Here is a 23,055-nt window from a genome sequence, read left to right as displayed (position 1 = left end):
AGTCCAATGGCTTGTTCAATGGCTCTTGGGTATGGCCTAGGAAGGCATCGGCACAGGTTCAGGTGTAGGTGAGGTATATGCATGTTGAGGGCAGATAAGGGGAAGCGGGGTAGTCAGAACATCTGGGGCTTGAGTCCTCACTTCCAAGATGACAGCAAAAGAATAAACAACGGTCATGCCCAAAAGGACCAAGCCACATGCAACCTAGTCATGGCACAAACTGCACCTGGTGCATGTTCAAGGATGAGGCTATTAAGACGTTTGTGGCCAGGTGTGGTGGGTCATATCTGTAATCTGGCAGTTTGGGAGGCTGAGACAGGAGGATCACTTGAGGCCAGGAGTTCAAGACCAACCTGGGCAACATAGTAAGACCCTGTCTCTAGAAAAAATTTAAAAATTAGCCAGGCATGGTAGCACATGCCTGTCGTCCCAGCCACTCAGGAGACTAAGCCTGGCGAATCACTTTGAGCCTGGTAGGTGGATGCTGCAGTGAGCTGTGATCATGCCACTGCAATCCAGCCTAGGTGACAGAGAGAGACCCTGCCTCAAAAAAAAAAAAAAAAGTTCATCATTCATAACACAGTAGAGGCTGTAGCTTTCAGAGACATTTCTGAAGCAAGCATCTTCAAAGTCTGTGTGCTTTCCAAGCTGTATGTGAGACTACCGCACTGTGTGAATTGTGCCATTCACAGCAAAGTAGTCAGGAATTTATCTCATGAAGCCCAAAAGGACCAAGAATCAAACACCCTCACCCCGATTTACACCTGCACATGCTGCCCCACAATCTCCACCAAAGCCCACGGAAGAAGCTGAGTCCTTAAGGACTGAAGAAAGACTATTCTCTGGAGAAAAAAAAATGAAAATTATACTTAATATAGCATGTGGAGCGTATCTGTGCCAGATACGGAGGAGAGTATGTGTGTGTGTTAGACTAAGTGCTATAGCATTAAGTGCCACACAGTGTTTTCATGGGGAAGAAAGCTTATCCATGAACATTAAACCTTAACTCTTTTGCAGTCATATCCTTGGCCTCTCCAGTTTGCACAGCTGTGTGGAAAAAAGAGCATTTAGGCATCTGTGAATGTTGTGTTAATTTGACCTGACAGAATTTAAGTTGGCATCCTAAAAATAGGTGAAGATTGTCTAGGAGAGTAGGGAAAAACAACATGGTTGAGCGAGGAGCACCTTGGGAAGTGACTTAGAGGTGTTCATACCCCTGCTGGAGGCTTTACTAGGAAATGCATGACCTGGACAGCTTCAAAGCATCGGAGGATTCATGTGCGGATCCTCAACCTCCTGCTTGGAGGAGGCCTGCAGTAGCCAGCCTCTTTCAATGTGCACCTTTCTCTGGTGCATTTCTCTATGGAGTAGAAATGCCCAAGACACCAGAGGCATTTCTAGAAACTTGTGGCCAGGTGCGGTGGCTCATGCCTGTACTTCCAGCACTTCGGGAGGTCAAGTCAGGCAAATCATGAGGTCAGGAGTTCAAGACCAGCCTGGCCAACAAGGTAAAACCCCATCTCTACTAAAAATACAAAAAATTAGCTGGGCATAGTAGCGGGCGCCTGTAATCCCAGCTACTTGGGAGGCTGAGGCAGGAGAATCACTTGAGCCGGGGACGCAGAGGTTGCAGTGAGCCAAGATTGCGCCACTTCACTCTAGCCCTAGCGACAGAGTGAGACTCCATCTGAAAGAAAGAAAGAAAGAAGAAAGAAAGAAAGAAAGAAAGAAAGAAAGAAAGAAAGAAAGAAAGAAAGAAACCAACCAACCTGTGGGAGTCTCACAAGAGGAAAAAGAAGTTCCACGAAGTATGGAGAAAGGCTATGCCTTACTTTGTCTGTGTGACAATGGTACGGTTTATGTGTTCTAGAATTCAGAAGTAAGAAAGTTAATGAGGGATATGTATTTATGTTCATCTGAGAAATCCACTTGGGAGTAGACTGTTAGGACTGACTTTGCCATGTACTTTATATGTGTTTCCTAAAGTTAAACCTGTAGCTTGGAGATTTTAATAATACAAAAACAAAACAAAACTCATCTGTGGAGCTGTGCTGAACTGCACGCTGCACCCATGCTCTTCTGCAGACTTCTGACCACCAGTTCTGGGCAGAAAAATGGATGGATGAGGAGCTGGAGTGCCCTATTTTTAACTCCTACATGCCAGGCAGCGGCCCTCTCTCAGACCACCTTGATTAATTCCATGACACCACTGTGGGGTCAGCAACATGATCTCCATTGTACAGATGAAGAACTGAGATGACAAGAATCTAAGTTGCTTGTCCGAGGTCACACAGCCAGAAAGGGAAGTCTCTAAGAAAGTGTCAAGTTTCCCCTCCTCGGCCTCCTCTCCCTTCCCACCCCTGGAATGTGGATTCTCCCCAAGAACTGGGCAAAGCATCTTTCAAACAGCATCAGATATCTAGTGCAATCAACAAGTTTTGTGGTAAGAAAGTGAGTCCTCCAGGCTAAGGCCTATGGTTTAGTCAATTCCCTGGGAACCAGGCATTGAAAACATTCATGACATCAGAGAGTAGTGAGGACACACACAGGGTACATGATTTCTGGTCAGGGTCAGTTTGATAGGTGTGTAACTGGTGTAGTGACACAGTGTCCCATCCTTAGAAGGGCCTCACGCTTGGTTAAATGTGCTGCTATCACCATCTTGAAATCTGTAATAATCATTGAACAAAGATGCTATGTTTCATGTTGTACAGGGCCCTATAAATTATGTAGCTGGTCCTGCTTCTGGCAAAGTGTCTTAGTCGCCTCCCTGCATTCCCCATTCCCAACCACGGGACATCCTGTGGGGCCAGCAAGACTCCAGATAGTCTCAGTAAGGGACGTTTTCTCAGCCACTGTTTGAAGCCAAAACAAAACAGAAGCCCCAAATCCATGCAACTAAACAACAGTCTCCTCACCAAGTAAAGCTCTCCCTTTGAAAGCTAATGCTGCCCCCTTGAGACATTTTTCTCCTCAAGACCCTACCCCTCTATTTACAATAGCAAAGTCATGGAACCAACCCAAATGCCCATCAATAATAGACTGGATAAAGAAAATGTGGTATACAGCCAGGTGTGGTGGCTCACACCTGTAATCCCAGCACTTTGGGAGGCCGAGGTGAGTGGACCACGAGGTTAAGAGATCGAGACCATCCTGGCCAGCATGGTAAAATCCCGTCTCTACTAAAAATACAAAAATTAGCTGGGCTTGGTGGTACACACCTGTAGTCCTAGCTACTTGTGAGGTTAGGGCAGAAGAATCGCTTGAACGCAGGAGGTGGAGGTTGCAGTGAGCCGAGATCGTGCCACTGCACTCAAGCCTGGTGACAGAGTGAGACTCTGTCTCAAAAAAACAAAAAAGAAAGAAAAAGAAAATGTGATATATATACACCATGGAATATTACACAGCCATAAAAAAGAATGAGATTATGTTCTTTGCAGGGACATGGATGAAACTGGAAGCCATCATCCTCAGCAAACTAACACAGGATCAGAAAACCAAACACCACATGTTCTCACTCATAAGTGGGAGTTAAACAGTGAAAACACCTGGACACAGGGAGGGAAACAATATATACCAGGGCCTGCTGGACAGTGGGGGCTGAGGGGAGAGAACTTAGAGGATGGGTCAATAGGTGCAGCAAATCACCATGGCACACGTAATACCGATGTAACAAAACCCGCACATTCTGCACATGTATTCCGGAACTTAAAATAAAATTTAAAAAAAAAAGAAAAGAAAAAAGAAAGACAACTTTTCAATCCTATAAGAAAAAGTAAAGTCACAATTATATGTCCAATGAAAAGATGAGAAGATCCTTAGGGGGAAAAGGAGATCAATAAAGACATGTTCTGACAGATGAAAAAAAAAAACAAAACAAAAACCCTGGCCCCAAGGTCCTCTGTTATCTTTAGGTGACTCACATGTCAAATAACCAGGAGCTCTTTTTCCCTCTGTGCTTTCTTGCCTCATTTTGCACCCATTTTGAACTCCTGGCTTCAAGTGATCCCCCTACCTTCGCCTCCCAAAGCGCCACGACTGCCGGTGTGAGCCACCATGCCCAGCCTGTGCCCATTTCTTGTTGCTGTTGTCACTGTTGTCTTCCTGTTTTTCCATTCCTGCCCTCTCATGCTCTGCTCACATGCTGCACACACACAGTCATCAGGGACATGTTGAAAGGAGGATGGAATTCTGTATTCTGGGGAGGTAGACAACCTCTCCTTACCTCCATTCCAAATAAAACGCTCATACAACAGCTTCCAGAACCCACCCTGCCTCCGGCCACATTTTGCTAGCATGTCACCTTAGGGACCCGGCCCAAGGAGGGTGCTCAAACACTGACACCTATTGCTACTGTAATTAATTGTCACAAAGTTAGTAACTTACAGCAACGAACACTTATTATTTACAGTTCTACAGATGAGAAGCCTGAGCCAGGTCTGGCTGGGCTGCAATTGTTTGTAAGCATTTGTCCTTTGGAAGGTCCCTACAAGGGCCGCATGCTCTGGGGGCCATTCCTGGCCAGTGGGCCTCAACCTATGAGCTGGCCGAACCATCCCCTAGGGAGAAGAGGACAAAGTCAGCAACCTTGCCACTCTGATGACCCTTTGATGTTTCCTTCACAAGGGCAAGTTCTCCTCAAAGAAAGGTTTTACATAACAGCATTTCTGTCCAGGTAATACCTATGATAACTACAGGAACCAGAGCAGGTTAGTTTTCCTCAGTGTCTGGGTATAGGAGGCAGAATTAACAGCTTCCAGAGAGGTCCACATACTGGTATCTGTGAATATGTTACATTACAGAGCAGAAGGGAATTAAGCTCACAGGTGGAATTAAGTTTTCCAATTAGCTAATCTTTAACGAATGAAAGTATACTCAACTATGTGGGTGGGCTTAATGTAATAATGAGGGTCCTTAAAAGTGGAAGAGAAGCAGAGGAGGAGGCCAGCGTGATGTAATGTGAGAAGGACTCAATGTGCTATTGCTGGCTTTGAAGATGGAGGAAGGGCCCATCAGCCAAGGACAGCAGGTGGCCTCTACTAGGTGAAAAAGGCAAAGAAATAGATTCCCCTTGAGGGCCTCCTGAATGTCGACACTTTGATTTTAGTCCAGTGAGACCTAGGTCAGGTTTCTAATCTGTGGGAAATAATAAATTTGTGTTGCTGGGAGTTGTCGGGGCTCGGCCATCAAGAATGCATCAGTGGGTAACACTGTTGCAGAGCTGCCCATGCATGGAGTGCCCAAGTCACTCCTCTGCAGGAAGTCAGAGCCTTCAGGGCTGTGTTGTCTAAGGATGCCTGGAAGGGCTCAGGAACCAGAACACCAGAACCTCCGTGCAAACCCTGACGCCCCTTCCAGCTCTGTGACCTTGAGCAAATCACTCCTCCCTGTCTCTTTGTTTCCTCAAATGCAAGATGCAAATGACACCAGGACAAGGCCATAGTTCCTTATCCAAAACCTTGGGGTCAGATGTGCTTCAAGGTTTAGTTTTTCAGACTGTAGACAGTGCATTTGCACTACAGTGATGCCCACAGTGAGTCTATCCTCAAACACAGTAATACGATTCTTCAGATTAAATAGGTCAGTTTTTGCCACCAAATGGATTCACTGGGTCAAGTTTTCTCTCTAAATTTTATAAATTATTGTTGTTGTTTCTAACTACAGCTAGGATACTGTGGCCCTATAACTACTTCATAGACTTACATAGATGAAAAGAGTTACAATATAGGAAGCACTTAGGCCCATGCAGGATACACAGAAAGCACATAAATGTTTAGGAACATCTGTAGCCAGTTTTCCTGCATCGTTCTACATTCCATGCCAGGTATGTGCTGTAACAGCTGCTAAGAATGCATTTTCCCTGGTGTTTCTGCCTGGAGAGCTCCCATTCACCTATTCAAAGGTGACTCAGCATCACCCCTACCATGCAGGCGTCCTTGACCACTCCTCTAGTCACGCCTGCACCCCAGGCCTCCTTCTGTGCTGGCATTCATCACACAGAATTATAACTGGCCTAGGTCTATCTCCCGTTCTAAATCTTGTGGGTAGAAATAAGAGCTTGCTTACCTGTGTATTCTTTTTTTTTTTTTTTTTTGAGACAGAGTCTCACTCTGTCGCCCAGGCTGGAGTACAGTGGTACAACCTTGGCTCACTGCAACCTCTGCCTCTCGGTTTCAAGTGATTCTCCTGCCTCAGCCTCCTGAGTAGCTGGGATTACAGGCACCTGCCACCAAGCCTGGCTAATTTTTTGTATTTTTAATAGAGATAGGGTTTCACTGTGTTAGCCAGGATGGTCTCAATCTCCTGACCTCGTGATCTACCTGCCTCAGCCTCCCAAAGTGCTGGGATTACAGGCATGAGCCACAGCGCCTGGTTGCTTATCTGTGTATTCTTAGCATTTAGCACACACTAGGCCCATGTCCACAAATTCGTGGACAATGGAATTCAATCAGAAACCTAAATCTCTCAGCCTGCCAGTCTCCAAGCAGGTGCAGAAAAGCACATCCCCAAAAGGGCTCCCTCACTGCTCTCGAATCTAAACAGAGATTAAAAACACCAATTTGCATATTCAGCATCATCACAACAGTGCCTGGAGAACTTCTTTTGCACCTTAAAATACTTCATCTGTCTCATAAACCCAATTAATATCCATCAGAAATGGCCCTGGCCAAGGGGAGACTTGGGAGATTAATTAGCACTTCAGCTATTCAGCAAAAATGTATCTGAGTTCAAAATCTCTCCCTTCAACCTTTAGACTGAAGAAACACCTGGCCACCCCAGGAGGCTCCAGGGTCCAGCCTGGACCGCTGCTTCTCCTGGGCCTGTTGCTTCCACAGCATCAGGAGAGGTCTGGACACAGGGCCAAGGGGTGGCTTTGCTTTCAGTGTTTTGCATTCCCTCCTCCCTATGAAGACACCAGCAGTTAGAGGTGGGTCCTGGCTGGGTCTAGAAGGCTCCCTCCAGCCTCCTCACACACATATAATTGAGAGGGAGAGAAACACAGCAGGGCCCAAGAGGAAGGCTGGAGAAGCCTCAAAATTTAAACAAGCACCAGCTAGGGCTTGAGAATCACTCACACTGAAAGAAAAAAGGACTTGGAAGGTGCATCTCCTTTCCAAGAGAAGGGAGGGGAGGGATTCAACAGCAGAAGGAATGGAAATATCCACTTGGGGTATGCAGTGGTTTGCATGTGTCTCCCTCGGTTCCTGTGCTGGAAACTTGATTCCCAGTGCCATAGTGTTGGGAGGTAGGCCTAACGGGAGGCGTCCAGGTTACTGGGCCACTGCCCTTACAAAGGAATTAATGCCATTTCTGCGGAGTCAATTCGTTATGAAAGGATGAGTTGGGCTCCCTCCTGCAGAGAGCAACTCTCTCACTGCCCTTCCTCCATAGAATGATGCACTAAACCAGCAGCACAATCTTGGACTTCCCAGCTTCTGGAATTATGAAAAATAAATTTCTGTTCATTTTAAGTTACCCAGTGGTATTCTGTTATAGCAACACAAAACAGACTAAGACAGACTACTGTCCTAGGTGAGGGTGGTCATCAGCCCTCATCACCCTTTGGGTAAGCAAAATCACCTGTCACGTGGCCACTGTTGACAGGATGCAGGTGAGGATTAAGTCCTCCCCACCCCTAAGTTGCAGTTAACATCTAGAGCCTGGCTGTCTTTCCACCCATTTGTCAGTGGCTCAGAAACATTTACAAAGGGTGCTTGTATCTTGGGTGGCAGAGAAGACTAGATCTAGGACGTCCCAAAGGCAATGTAGTCCCATAAAGAACTGCACCGTGTCTCTGACCTGCCTGAAAAGGGTGCATGATTGATGGAGGGAAGTGTCTGCTCCTCTTCGAATGAGGTGATTATAAAGTCTCCAAAGATAAAAAGGGACCTCCATATTTAGAATTAACAAATTTGTTAGAGTACAGACATACGGCGGAAATCCAGAAATGCAGCGGAAATCCAGAAATACAGTGAAATGACAGCACCAGTGTGCTTGTCCGGCCCTGGGGGTAATAACTACTCCCGTAGCACAGCTGGTCCTTCCTGGGAAGCAGCTGCTGCAGCTAATTTAGTCCCCACGCCAATCCTAGAAAAGAAGAGTTCCTGTTGCTCTCCCAGGGTGCAGGTTAAGGTTTCTGCCCAAAGCTACTCTTTCTCCAGGGTCCTTTTTCACCTCTTACTTGCTAACAGCTTTTCCCCAGGCATCTAAGGGAGGATCCAAGTACCTATTCCCTTCTCCACCCCCATCCTCCCCTGAGAAAACAAGTTACAAAGCATTCCAGGTCCTAATACTCTCCCTGTTCCTATGAAATTCCCATGTCCTCAAGATGTCAGCCCTGTGTTGGAAGAAAATATGTGCTGAGAGCCCTTCACACCAATATGTGGGTTTCTATGGAGGGGAACACACCCACAGCTATTCACATTCCTAAAATTGCGCCTCTTGTCAACCCGAAGGAATCTGGGCTGGAATTTCAGTCACTCTAATGAAATTAGAGACACAATACTGAGGTGGGAGAGGGTGAGGTTCAATTGATGGGGACACAGCGTCACTCCCAGGCCACCTGCTCCTGGGCCTCCTGGGTGTCTCCAACCCCCTGGGTATAAGGACCACCAGCAACACTTGCCAAAATGCAGATTCCTGGGTTTGGCTCCCAGAAGTACTAATTCTGTAGGTCTGGATGGAGCCCTGAAATCTACATATTCAATATGCAACTCAGATGACTCGATGCAGACACCCACAAACCACACTGTGCACTTCAGTACAACTCACTCACCACTGATTCCTGCTTCTCAGTTTCCACCCCTCTTCAGCCTCTCACAGCTGCTTTTTCCAAGGACTAGAGAGAGTAGGAAAAAGGTTGCCCCCAAAGTTTTCCATGTGGACAATGTAGCCAAAATGACCTTTGCCAATACTTGATAACATAGTAATTTACAGATAAAATTGCCTGGATTTGCTTCGATCTAATCAAAAGGGGAAAAAAATAGCTAAAGCAAGGATGCCTGATGGCATTAGACTTTCTGCTGTGCAATAGAGAATATAAAAACTAAATTTCCAGAATTTGGACTCAGCAAGGCCAGATTAAAAAAGGAAAAAAATTAAAATTAAAAATCAAAAAAAGATTATTAAAAAAAGAAATTTCCAGATTTTTATAACTGTGCTGTGGTTATATTCTTGTTCTCAGAAAATACACACTAAAATATTTAGAGCTAAAAGGAAAGGATGTCTCCTATTCTCAAATTGTTCAGGAAAAAAAAATACACACACACACATACATACATACATACATACACACACAGAGGAAATGATAAAGCAAATGGGGCAAGATGTCACCAGTGAATCTGGACAGAGTTTATAGGAGTTCCTGGTATCATTCTTAACAACTGTTCCATGAGCCTGAAATTATACATCAAAATAAAATGGCTATGAAGAAAAAAAATCCCCAGGCACAAGTAAGCAGGAATAACAGACTTCATTCTCTTTTTGTATATGTTTAACACTTTCTAAAAATGACCTATACCATGCTTCAGGTGATGGTTTCAGTGACGCCAACCCCAGGCTAGCCCAAGAACCTAGACATGACCACTTATTTATAGCCTCATGGGAAAATGAATAGTGAGTGAGGAGTACACCTGAATCTGCGGAGCCATCTTCCACATTGTGTCTTCCCAACCCCTAACACCAAAGAGAAATAACTTCATAATTTAATCTTTATACTGTTATTTTTCTCTGATGATGAAATTAATATCAATTCTTTTTTGGGAGAGGGAATCTTACGAAAAGGCAATTGTAAACTAGAAAATAAAATCACACTTTAGATACACATTGCTTCTATCACAAAAGGAGTTTCAATTAAGACAAGTGAGTGAAAGCCCAGAATTTAGACAGCACTCTAATGTCTTTCTTTACATGGTTTCAGGACATAAAGTTAAGCCAAAATGACAGACCGATTTTTTTTAAGTTCTCATTAAACTAGAATAGAACTGCGAAATGGATAGAAGCTAAAGATTATATGGATTATATAAGAAGAGGATGCAAATGCAGAGGTGATATTAAAAATATTTGACAACCCACAGGGCACCAGCCAATCAAAACCAGTCAGAACAGATGTAGATTTAAGCCCCGCAGCTGGGCCAGGCATTAACCCTTTAGCTCCTGGATTGTTGGGGATTCCCAGAGTATGATGGAAGGCAGCAGCTATTCACTCTTTCAGTATTTTAACAACTAGTAGAGCCACAGTGGCTGATGGAAGCCCAGCTCTGTCCGTAGGCAATATTAGCTCTAACAACTGTGGCTCTTTCCAATTCTCATGGGAGGTCTGCCAAGTTAAGTGCAGATCCCGTCTATAGTCACAGGGTAGTGGCTCCAGCTTCATCTCCCCCCCACCCCGCTCCAGCTCCAGAGGACACTGTAGGATACCAAATTAGCCACTCCAAAATACACTACTCTGGCATAAGGATTATTTTGAGCTGAAAGCAATTGAGAAGTAGCAGATACAAGAAGAGCTCTCCGCCCTCCCCTTATTTGCCTAAAAGCAGGATATAAATTTACAAAGGCAAAACGTCCTCCTCCCCTCTTTACCAGGAAAAGCAAAGGATGATCGCGAAAGACAAAGTTAGATCCCTAGCAGTCTTAAGACACCGAGTGAATCTACAGAACAAGCCTTACTAACTAGCTTTTATCAATTTGCCTTCTCCCAGACTCAAAGTCCTTTTCATTTGTCCTGTCACTTCATTATAAATTTACTGTTCTTGGTTGAAAATTGGTATATAAGCCTAATTGCAAAGTCACCTATTTGGGAATTTACTCGTTCCCTGGTTATCTCCCATGTATAGGCATTATTCACACTTTCTTATAAATATCTCCTTTTGCTAATAGAGACTCCAGGACTAAACAAATGCTTTTGGGAACACTCAAGTGAGTCATAGGCTGAGAACAGAGATGAGCTTTATTGTAACTATCTGCAAAAGCTTCTAAAGAACATATTAGAGGAGTGGGTTGGTAAACTACTCCATGGGACAATTACAATTTAGAAATTCATTTCTAACTTCATGCATGAAACTTTGAAAGTAAGAATTTTTTCCATTATCTACCCCTGCCTAAAGAACGGTAAGTTGGTTAGAGTACTGGGGAAAATTACAGCTGCTCCTTTGAGTTATGAAAGGGAGAAAGGTAGAGACCTGGTCCTTCTTACACAATGGGTGGCCCAGGCTGTAAATGATTAATGACTTGCTTGTTAAATGCTTTTTGATGACGAGGAAGAGGGAAAGTTGTAAAGTTAGAGATGGTCTTTTCAACTTAGGTCATAGGCTGCATTTGTAAGCCACTGTCGCTTCAGAGAACCAAGCTAAAACCAACACAGCCCAAACAGCAAGTGTGTGACAATGTTCACAGAATAGGTAGTAACATAGAAAGAAAACAAGTTTAAACCTGATTTCTAAACTCTATTCATGTCTTGTTTTATTTTCAAGTTCACTGATATTTGATTTTTTTTCTCTATTTAAAAGGCAATCTTCAAAAACTTCCACCCCAAAAGACGCCCAGCTAATTTTTTGTATTTTTAGTAGAGACGGGGTCTCACCATGTTGACCAAGATGGTCTCGAGCTCTTGACCTCATGATCCACCCGCCTCGGCCTCCCAAAGTGCTGAGATTACAGGCTTGAGCCACCGCGCCCAGCCGCCTTAGGGTCTTTTTTGTTGTTGTACTTAGTGTGTTTGTTTGTTAAATAATTCTTCTCAGGACTGAGTCTGAGTCCCTGAAATCAAATGCCCAGCTGAGACTTTATTCCAAGCCTCCCCTCAGCCCCACACAGCCCTGAAGCAGGCGCCCAGCCCCACTTCAAGCCCACTTAAGAGTCGGGGACACTCACTCAATGAGATGTTTGTCCCAGCGTCTTTCCTGAGTAACTTCACACATCCCACAGACAAGTGCTGCTCTATAAATTGGGCTTGAGACTGTTCCTCCACACTGGTATGTGCGACGGGCTGAGAGGAGGAGGTGAGAGGCAGTGGGAAGGCTGCAGGGGCCCCCGGGCAGCCTCTCTCTCCAAGAGCTAGACAGGTCCATTGAACCTTCTCACCCCTGAGCAGAGACCTCCAGCGTGTCTTCCTCTCCACGTTATGTTCCTCTCCCTCTCCACTCTACTCACCAGCCATGCTGAACAACTGAGTTCTGGAGCTGCCCTGCCCGTCTCTCTTTCCTTGGGACCTCTGCTCAGGCTGCAATGGCAGCAGCTCCCCCAGCCTCTCCAAGAACAGCCCCGTGCCTCCTGCCAAGCTCCACTCGGCTCCCACCTCTGGGGAGCCTCCCATCTGCCCCTCCCGAGCTGGCACTGCTTCTTGGCTCCATGGCACTCGAGAATGGATGGTGCCTTGAGGGTTGTCACCTGTGCACCTGTTTCTCCAACTGGCCTATAAGCAGGATCCCGACATGTTCTAAAATAAGCTACGAGGAGTAGCTTAGCCTGTAAGTGCCATGGAGTCAGGGATGGTGCCAGTGCTTGGCAGGTAATAAGTAATAAATATTGTTGAATAAGGAAATTGAATGATGGTTCTCAGCCCGCTGTGCATCAGAAATACCTGAACAACTTATAAGAGGAAAAAAAAGTAAGTCAGGGCATCTCTTTTAGATATTCCAGTTCAGCAAGCCTGGGTAAAGGCAGGCCTAGGCTTCTGACAATTTTAAAACTTACCCAAGTGATTCCAATGTGCCACCATTTTTGACAATCACCGGAATTTAAAAAATGATTAGTGGATGAATGAATGTGTGCCTGCATGCACAACTGTGAGGATCTCCTCATGGCCATTCACACATGCAGTGAACGAACAATGGGCATTTGTGAGGGAAGACAGCTGGTACCTGTTGTGTGGCCACCAATCCATTGCCAGGGGAAATAAAATCGGGGTGGGGGTGGGGGAGGGGACTGCCTTTACCCAAGACCAGGGCTTCCTGCTTCCTGACATCCACAAGGCTTTCTTTGTCCAGGGGGCTGGCTAGACTAAGTAAAGGAAGCCTCCAAAGGAAGACCTGAACAGAGGGAATAAGCGAAGGGAAACACTAAGAAAATGTGTGGCTGGAACAGGAAGGCTGATGTTTACTCTGCACTGGCTTCCAGGCAAGCTCCTTCTGCACTGTTTCATTTGATTCCAGGTACAGCCTGATGCTGGACTGTTGTTACACCCAAGAGTGTGGCACTTCCAAAGAAGCATGAGACAGAGGAATGGGCAGATAGCATTCCAGAGACTACAGAATGTCGAAACAAATGTTCAATGAAAAAAAACAAAGCCACCTAAAAACACTTTCTTTTATAGATCCTTAAAACAACAACAACAACAAACATAGCTGTATCACTCTTTTGCAAATCTATCACTGACCTTTTACAAGTAACTATTATAATTTTATGCAACACACAAAACTAGGTAAGGTGAAAGCTAAAATATTATGGGAAGGTCGTGATCAAATATTTGGATTTAAAAGCTGTGCCTTACATTTGAGTCACAAGTACTCCAAGTCTGAGACAGACCAGTAAGTCCGTGCAGGTTTCCCAACCAGGCCGCTCTACCTGGGGAGGAAGTAATAGTACATAGCATTGAGTGTCTACTCTTTGGCGAACACTTTAGCACATGCCCTAGCCAGGCACAGTGGTTCATGCCTGTTAACCCAGCACTTTGAGAGGCCAAGACGGGAGGATCACTGGAGCCCAGGACTTGAAGACCAGCCCTGGCAACATAGCAAGACCCCCATCTCTAAAAAAAAAAAAACCAGCTGGGTGCAGTGGCACACAACTGTAGTCCTGGCTACTTGGGAGGCTGAGGGGGAAGGATCACTCGAACCCAGGAGGTTGTGGCTGCAGTGAGCCATGATGGCACCGCTGCACTCCAACCTAAGCGACAGAGACCTTGTCTCAAAAGAAAATACATATACCCCAATTCTCAAATAACTGTATCAGCTCAGTATTACTGTATCCATTTTACAGATGAGGAAACTGAGACTCACAAATTGTAAAGAAATGAGCCTGTGGTTGAACTAATTAGCAATGCTGGGACTCTGGCACTGGTTTCTACTCTGCAGCTCTCTTTCTCATTTCGTGGCCACAGTGCAGTCTGCAGTGATCTTAATCAGTTTATTTGTTTTAAAATTGAGTGAATGTTAACCTCAATCTATGGTTATACTTGTTGGGACTTAAAGCCAGTAAAAGCACACACTATTCTCTCTGGTCTAGCTGCAATCCAGGCTTGGGTAAGGCTCTTAATGCTTGCCCATTTATTTAAAATGCAAGAGTTGTAACAACAATGGGATTGGAATTACAGGCTTTGAAAGGAAGAATCATTCACTTTTCTTATATTTTCAGTAGTTTAATTGAACATTAAAGATTTTTTTTATGTTTTTCATCATTTTTAAATGATGAGTCAAAGGAAGAGGGAGGGAGAAAAACAAGTCAAAACTGAGACTCTAAGAGATTCAGATAAATTCTGTGGCAATTGTAACTGGCTGTGCTCAAAAATCCCAAAGAAAATGCTACAGACCAGGTAAGTTGTCAGCTGAACAAAAAGATCCCAGCTACATAACAGTGATCTGTTGGAGGAAAATAGGAGGAAGATGGAATGAAAGAGAAGGGCATGAAGGAGTTAGTACAGAAGGGATTTGTCTTCATCTCTCTTTGGGAACTTTGAGAAAGAGCCCTTATTTCCAAAGCCAAATCTATCTTTTCTATGCAAGAGAGGCAGTGAAGCCAACTTCTGTTCCAGCTTTGTGGAATTTATTGTGCCACCGGAAGAGTTTCTTTTTTTTTCCTTCTGCTGAAGAAAAAGGGCCAGTATTAGGACCAACAGTAATAACAGTGAATAATTAACACCAACCAAGGGCCAGGCACTGTGCTCAGTGATTTACACGTAGCATCTAATTTTATTCTCACAACTTCAGGAGCACACAGTATTAACATACCCATTTTAAAGGTGAGAAAACTGGTTCTGAGATGAAAATCTGTGCAAAACCATTCAGCTGGTGAGAAAGTAGAAGAGCAGGGATTCATATTCAGATTTGCCTCTCTACTGAGCCTTGCTTACTCTAGAAAACCTTGGGGCAAGACAGAAGCTTGAGCCATGCCTTCTTGAGGCTCCTCAAAAACCTGAGGGACTTGATGGAAAAGAAGCAAAAACCAGCGACGACATCAGGACCAGATACAGGTTACCTAACACCCGGAAGACAGCTCATCTTTGGGCAAATTTCAGAATGTGACTGGTGGACCAGTGACTTCCAAGCCCCCGCTTCTACTGACCACCCTTCGCCCCACACTGCCTTGTTAATCTCCAGCACTTAGCTTCCTTGTCATATGTTGAATCCTACTCAGGATAGTGCAGACGCTCCAAGCACCCAGCAGGGCACCATAGAACCCTGAATCTGCCTTAACAATGGTCACGTTTGCCCCAAGGCAGGATAGGATGGCTGACCTATCAAAGGAAACAGGAAAAATTACTGCTTTGCATGCCTGGTGCTGTCACTGAAGTCATCTCAAGAGGAAAAGAGTCACGATGTCACCATGGGACACATTTCGGGGACTCAGATGACATTTAGGGAAACACCAGAAAAGGCCCTGATGTTTCTGAGAGCCAGCAGTCAAATGTCTGGAGGCCATCAGGGGAAGCTCCGCTGGGAAGCAGCCCCAGGACTCCTAGCTCCACACCATGACTGCAGGGCCTTACTCCCTGCCCTACCCATCTTGGGATTCAGGGCATTGACTAACTGTCCCTTTGGCCAGAAACTCTCAAGCAAGCAATTTTGTGAGCTCAAGCCTTCAGACGCAGGTTTTTCCTCTAGCTGGAGTTTGCTTTCTGTCCTTGAAAGTCATGGACTCATTGCTGAGGACCTGGGGGCACCAAGAGCATTCTGTTCTGACAGCCAGCCCACTCCAAAATCGAAAAGGATAAGAAGGAAAAATAACATGCTCTGGCCCCAGGGAGAATTAACAACTTGATGAACTAACAACTTGGTGGCTCTTTCATGGATGACATTTCACCACCCACACACTGCACGTCCAGCATTTCCCCTGCTGCATGCACTGCTAGATGGCTCTCATTTCCAGCACAACCTCAACCTCATCTGAAGCAATGGACAGGCCAAGCCTATTTGCTCTACAAGTCAGGGCCTTGAAGTGGATGAGCAACCCACGGGGGCATGACCTTGGCCCTAATGCTACACAGAACCAGTAGGGAGGTGGTGGAAAAGGGCCTTCAGTGGGGGAAAATTTGTGGGTCACGGCACTAGGGCTTTCACTGAAAGTAATCCTGAGTCAGTGGTCTCCCTAGTCCCTCTGCTTTCCCTATATAGCCTAACCATCAGCAGAGCTGATCTTAACTGGTCCCTGATCGTCCCTCATTTCTTCCCTCAAAAGCTATTCATCCGGCTGCGTACCGAGGCTCATGCCTGTAATCCCAGTTTTTTGGGAGGACTTGAGCCTAGGAGTTCAAGACCAGCCTGGGCAACATGGTGTGACCCCATCTCTACAAAAAATGAAAAATAAAATAGCCAGGCGTGGTGGTGCACACCTGTAGCCCCAGCTACTTCGGAGGCTGTGGTGGAAGCATTGCTTGAGCCCGGGAGACTGAGACTGCAGTGTGCTATGATCGTGTCACACTGTACTCCAGCAAGATCCTCTCTCACACACACACACACACACACACACAAAAAGCAGCAGCAGCAGCTATTCATCAGATAAGACCCATTGTTTGGAATGTTTCTAAGTCACAATTTTGGACCTTAAAACTACAATATCCACCACTGTCTGCTATTATTATTAGCAGTAGTAGTATTTTTTATGGAGGCAATGAAGGTAGGCAGAATTTATCCAGGGAGGTATGGGATGGGGTTTGGGACACAAAGGGGAAACCAGATTCCTGCAGTGTGTTAACTTCTCTAAGGAAGCAAAAGGAGACTGGGGTCTGGGGAGGTGTCCTCTAAGCCAAGGTCTTTCAGAACAGAGATTCTATCCTCACCACAGAGAGCGGTCTGGAAAGGGCAGAGGTGACCTGGTAAACTTGGAGAGGAGGGCCTTGTCCTTATGGCTCCTGGTCTAATGCCAGGGTCTTGGGGCTCAGAGGCTGTAAGGAGTGGAGCCTGTGAGCCCCAGGCATGTAAGATAATATTTTAAGTGCTCACTTTTCCCCGAGCACTCTCTGAACACCACAGCTATTAAAGATAAGCCTCAATCCCCTAGAGGCCACCGGTCTTTGAGGACCAAGCCCACCCCTGCCCCTGGAAGCTGGGGGAGAGAGGAGCTTGTTGGAGACTCTGGGCAATAAGGGCTTTGATTGGCAGCCTGGGAGTGTGTGTGTTCATGAAGCAACAGCAGAACATCATACAGTCTACTCAGCTGGATATAAGGGAAGACAAAGGGGAATTAAACCAGCACATAAAGGTGATGGTGAAAAGGACACAGATACGAGGAAATGTACTGAGAGAAGCAAAGATGAGGCAGGACATTTCCCAGATCTGTGGGGAGACTTTAAGGGCTTTGGGGATCCTCTAAGACCTTACCTCTCTCACCATCCCTCAGCTCTGCTGTGCCCTCCCTGAGCCACACCACCTAAGAGGTACCCACTTCTTGATAGGTTCCTTCCAAGATCAGGGACTGCAGGATTTCAAAGGAAGGCTTAGAACCAGTGGCCCCATTATCTACCTAGGCATTTGCAGCTGGCACTATGCCAAAAAAGCTTTTGTAGAAAGAGGTCTTATTTTCTTCCTTCCTCTTCCCCTCTGGAAATAAAAGTAGGTTGTGTTTCTCCTGCCCGCCCTTAGAGATCAGGGAAACGGGAGCTGGAAGTGCATCTTGGATTACCTAGTCAAATTCTCACTCAGCATATCAATGCCTGTGCCTTTTGTCCTGGCTACTGCCGCTTCAGTAAAAGAGGCCAAAACCAGTTATTGCGGCCAGGGCGACGGCGAAGTCGTTCCAAGATCAACGACTGGGGTCGTGTAGGGTGGGCACTGAGCCCTTGGGGTCCCAGGGGAAGGGGAATGGTGGTCGGCGCCTGGGTTCCCTTCCCTGCTGGCAGGAGTGGGGGTGCACGGAAGGAGGGTGGCAGGAGAGCCACAGGTGGGGAACAGACCCGCACTGGCCAGTTGGGAACAGGATCTGGAGACGGCTCTGCACTGCCACAATCAGAGCTTCGTGCTAGGGTCAGACCGCTCTCGCCAAGGGCTCGGTTTGCTCTCCGAGAAACTTCCGAGGGCGGAGAACTGCAAATGGGCATAGAAAACTGCTGGATGGGCAGGCACAGGGGCCTTGGAGAGGCATGAGGGGAACCGGTATCTTCCATCTGGTGCTCGTAAACCAAGACTCTATCCTGTGCCGGGTCTCTCCCACCCCGTCCAACTCCCTTTCTTGTCCTCATCTCTGCCCCAAGGTCCACGGCCCGCGGAGGTGATGGGGGGATAGGAGAGCCCCAGGGACCGCACGGGTGACACAACCACCCGCCCGTCCTCCCTCGCTGGGAGCCGATTCAGTCCGTGCTGAGCCTCTCCCTTCGCGCGCCTCTGCGCACAGCGGTGGCGCCGCAGGACTCCGGGTCCCCCGGCTCTCCATCAGGAAGCCCGCAAATGCGCTTCCTCAGGCAGATCGCCGCGGGGTAGGGGGTGCGGGAGTTGAAAATAGTAGGACAAAAACACCTGCCAGTCCCAAGGGGCGGAGAACTGGATGCCGAGGGGGCCCGGGGCGCGCGGCGGGAGACGAGGGGAGAGAGGGGGGTCGCTCCGCACCGCCTGCAACCGGGCTGCCAGCGGCGACCTAGCGCGCCCTAGCGCGCCTGGCCATGGAGCCCGGGGCTCAGGGGGCGCCGGCGGGACTTACCCCAGAGCAGAGTGAGCGGCTTGGCTTTGGGGATGAGCACCAGGGAGTACACGGCCCCCAAGTGGAGCAGGCTCATCAGGACGACGTTCCTCCAGACGATGTTCTGCCGCTGCCCGCGCGCGCCGGGCCTCTCTGGACAGCCGCCCCACTCCGAGCTTTCGAGCCCCGCACGGATTTCCTCCTTGGCGTCGCAGAAGGGGACCTTCCCCGCGTCGGCGGCCGGGCCTGGCATGGCTGGGCGAGGTGGGCGCCCGCGGCAGCAGCAGGCAAGCAGGCGCTCGGCCGGCGGGGAGCTCGCGGGTGGGGGCGGGGGCTTCTGCCTTTTCCGGGGGAATTCTCCGCACGTCCCGTCCCCTCCTTCCAGCCCTTCTCCCGGGCTCCTGCGCTCTTCCCCAGGGGCTCAGCGTGGCCTAGGGATGCAGATCTCGACGGCCGGCATCTGTTGCTGGCGTATCCCCCATACCGCGGCCCGGGGTGAACTCGGCTGCGAGGAAGAGGAGGCGCGCGCGGGGTGGGAGGGGCGCGCGGCCGGGAAGGGGGCCGTGGAAACGGAGCGGGGCCAGCAACGCGGGAGGGAGCGCTCCAAGGGAGCGAGGACGAAAGCCCTGCATAGCTACAGCCAATCAGGAGCGCCCGTGAGGTTCTTAAAGAGAAAGGCGCCTCTCGGCCTCAGCGGCCGCGCTCCTCGAAGCGGGTCCGGGGAGCCCGCTGGGTTGGGCGGGTGTTGTCCGCCTCCGCCCCGGGGCGGCTAGGAGGTGGCTCCGGGGTAGGGAGCCTGCAGAGCGGCTGACAGCGCTTCCGCTCTCATGTGTGTGTGACCCCCAAAATGCCTTTTCTGGTATATCTCCAGTCCCAAAAAAATCAGCTTCCCAAAACTATCATCCCTTTGAGAAGCCTTTTATTTCTTCTCAAGCCTCAGGCCACCTGGGTTGGAGAATTTTAAATACTTGCTTAGAGTCTCGACACTAGTTAAGGCCAGACCCACGACGAGAATCATAAGTCCCTGAGTCTGCCAGTTAGTAAGGCTCCTCCAGCCAGGGGAGGGTCGGAGGGCAGCGGCTGGTTCTTAAGTAGGCAGCTGTGGCTGACCCAGGCACACAGTAAGTGCTCAGTCGGTGCTTGTTAGGTGATGCACAGGTGGTTTGAGCCAGTTCGCTGCCACCGGTGCCCTGCCCACCCGCTTGGCCCATCCGCCGCCCACCATGGGTCTGGTCCCTTCCCGCTAACCAGCGCACTTCCGCACCGTCTTCTTAGCCCTCGGGGAGGAACACTACCTCGAAGTCAACACCACTGAGAATCGGCTTTACAAAAAATCACCCAGAACGTTCCAAGGAAAAATAACCTATGAAACATTTGTGTCTGCTCATTTCTCCTCTCCTAAAGCTGATGGCTTAAGAGCTCTGCAGAGAGGGTCCTAGTTGCACAGGAAATGGAGGGAGGGGTGAGCTGGAAGTGTATGAAGGAGGTGTGACGGCACCTGCGGGCAGGCAGCAGGGGGAAAAGGCTCGGGACCGGCGGCTCTGACTTCTAGTTTTAATTGGCTGGAACCCAGCTCAACTCTCTGGGCACAGATTTCCTTACCTGGGAGGCAGAACTAGTTTCCATTCTTCCTTCCAGCTTGCAAATTCCGTGAATGTGAGTTCGAAGAGGCGCCTTATGTTGACCAAAACCAGCTAATTTTTAGATTAACCGTTGTTAGGAATCATTTCCAGGATTTGAAGAGAGGGGAAAAAAATATTTAAAGATTGACTGCACGAAAGAGCCATGCATAAGCATCTTATCGTTAGCAGACCCGAGCCAGTCCCAGCAGCCAGATAAAACAATGCCCCATTTAAGCTGAAGCAACGTGTGTGGCTTGTGGAATCCAGGCGACTGAGTCAGTATTACTGTGTTGCTTCAGATGGAACTGAAATTATAAAATTTGCCTGGAGACCAGATAAATGTAGGCACTATATAATGACCAGTGAGACAATAAAACATGAAGCTGGAGGGTGCCAGTTTCATCAGACTCGGCTATGTAATAAACCTGTTTCTCCTCATGTTCCCTCTGCTCCCGGTACCCATCAAGCCCTCATACTCCAGTGGCTCTCTAGTTCAGACTGTCCTTTCTCTCTGGGGTAGACTAGTTGCTTGGTCAAAAGCCTCTCTCCGGGTCGTTGGAAAGAATGAGGCTACAAAAACCCTCATTCTAACCATTCAGTCATTTATTTGGCATTTATTGGGCACCCACTATGTGCCAGGACTGGTGGGCACAGGGGATCCAAGGATGAATAAGGTATGATACCGCCCTGAAAGGAGCTCCCATCTAGGAGCAAAAATGGATCGAACAAATGTAACCTCTTCACTATGACCTTGGAAGGGCAGAAAGTTACTGTCTGTTATCAAAACAAATTTTTTTAAATTAGGCATCAGGCCGGAAGCGGTGGCTCACGCCTATAATCCCAGCATTTTGGGAGGCCGAGACGGGTGGATCATGAGGTCAAGAGATCGAGACCATCCTGGTCAACAAGGTGAAACCACGTTTCTACTAAAAATACAAAAATTAGCTGGGCATGGTGGTGAGCAACTGACTCGGGAGGCTGAGGCAGGAGAATTGCTTGAACCCAGAAGGCGGAGGTTGCGGTGAGCCGAGATCGTGCCATTGCACTCCAGTCTGGGTAAGAACAGCGAAACTCCATCTCAAAAAAAAAAAAAAAATTAGGCATCAGACTTACATACAAGGAGTCCACGGGAAGCAGCAAAATAGTTCCTTATTTCGAAACCCCGCCCCCAAGCCCCAAGAACCTGTTTATTAGGTCAGCTGCTCTATCTTGAATCTGTCTTGCACGACCATCTTCCCCTTATCTCCAGTGGGTCAGACCCTGTATGGCCAGTCATTTCACCTGGCTGTCCTCATAATGGAGATGTTTTTGTGCGTCGAGGAAGGGAAGAAGTGTTCTTTAGGTTTTTCAGATCCCACCTATAAAGGATTGTTGAAGAAAAATGGTCCCTCCAGGTCCAGCCTCAGAGTGAAACATCTACAAGATACAAGATATACTCTTGCTGATAATAACGTCCCCTTTAGTCTATTATGCCATCAGGGTCACTGACTCTTTTCTCTGCCTTGCCAAAGACCCTAGTATATTTTCTTAGCTTCTGATCAAACCCCAGGAGTGGATGAATATATACCTGTCCCAGGATGGGCACAAATGGGACAGTAACCTTTATCCTGTCAAACACATAATTACCAAAAAATGTGATAAGAGCCATAATAGTGCTATGCCCAAGATAATGTGGAGGTGCAAAGGAGGGAGTTGTTAATTTACGCAGGAGCAGAGAGGAGAGGGAGTGATACCTGGGGAAGGGCTTTTTGGAGGAGGAGAGGGTGCAGTCTCATGCTGTCACCCAGGCTGGAGTGCAGTGGTGAGATCTCGGCTCACTGCAACCGCCACCTCCCTCGTTTAAGCAATTCCTCTGCCTCAGCCTCCAGAGTAGTTGGCATTACAGGTGCACGCCACCACACCTGGCTAATTTTTTTGTATTTTTAGTAGTGAGAGGGTTTCAACATGTTGGCCAGACTGATCTTGAACTCCTGACCTCAGGCAATCCGCCCTCCTCAGCCTCCCAAAGTGCTGGGATTACAGGCATGAGCTACCACACCCGGCCAGATTTTAAAAAAATACTTAATGGTGGTAAAATACATGTAACATGAAGTAGATGTAACAACATTTACCATTGTAACCACTTTGAAGTGTACATTCAGTACTGTTATATGCACATTATTGTGCAACTGATCTCCAGAACTTTATCATCTTGCAAAACTGAAACTTTATGTTCCTTAAACTCCCCCTTTAACCTCCATCCAGACCCTGGCAACCACTGTGCTACTTTGTTTTAATTAGTTTGACTACTTTAGATATATCATATAAGTGAAATAATAGAGAATTTGTCTTTCTGTGACTGGCTTATTTCACTTAGCAGAATGTTTTCAAAGCTTATCCAGGTTGTATGTGTTAGAATCCCTTCCTTTTTAAGACTGAATAATATCCTGTTGTATGGTTATGAGTTTTGTTTATTTAGCCATTCATCCATCAGTGGACATTTGGATTGCGCCACCTTTTGGCTACTGGAAATAATGCTGCTATGAACATGGTTGTATAAAGATCTCTTCAGGACCCTGTTTTCAATTATTTTGGATATATATGTGTATCATGAAGTGGTATTGCTGGA

The 23,055-nt window shown here is 47.3% G+C and overlaps 1 protein-coding gene across 2 annotated transcripts in view; it reads right to left on the bottom strand.

Moving 5' to 3' along the window:
- The window catches only part of SCD5 (stearoyl-CoA desaturase 5), a 172,833-nt gene extending 153,521 nt beyond the window's left edge, over positions 1 to 19,312 (bottom strand). Inside the window, exon 1 of one of the 2 annotated variants that reach the window (XM_002745663.6) lies at positions 18,847 to 19,312. In XM_002745663.6, the coding sequence (XP_002745709.1) occupies positions 18,847 to 19,078 (232 nt within the window). In that variant the 5' untranslated portion in view covers positions 19,079 to 19,312. Of the gene's footprint in view, positions 1 to 12,150; positions 18,757 to 18,846 lie in introns of those variants that run through there. The other variant, XM_078366973.1, reaches the window with a different exon arrangement.
- Positions 19,313 to 23,055: the final 3,743 nt, after the last annotated feature.

The sequence above is a fragment of the Callithrix jacchus genome, chromosome 3 (genome assembly GCF_049354715.1).
Source record: "Callithrix jacchus isolate 240 chromosome 3, calJac240_pri, whole genome shotgun sequence".
NCBI classification, from domain to species: domain Eukaryota; kingdom Metazoa; phylum Chordata; class Mammalia; order Primates; family Cebidae; genus Callithrix; species Callithrix jacchus.
This window is presented reverse-complemented; position numbering and strand designations above follow the sequence as displayed.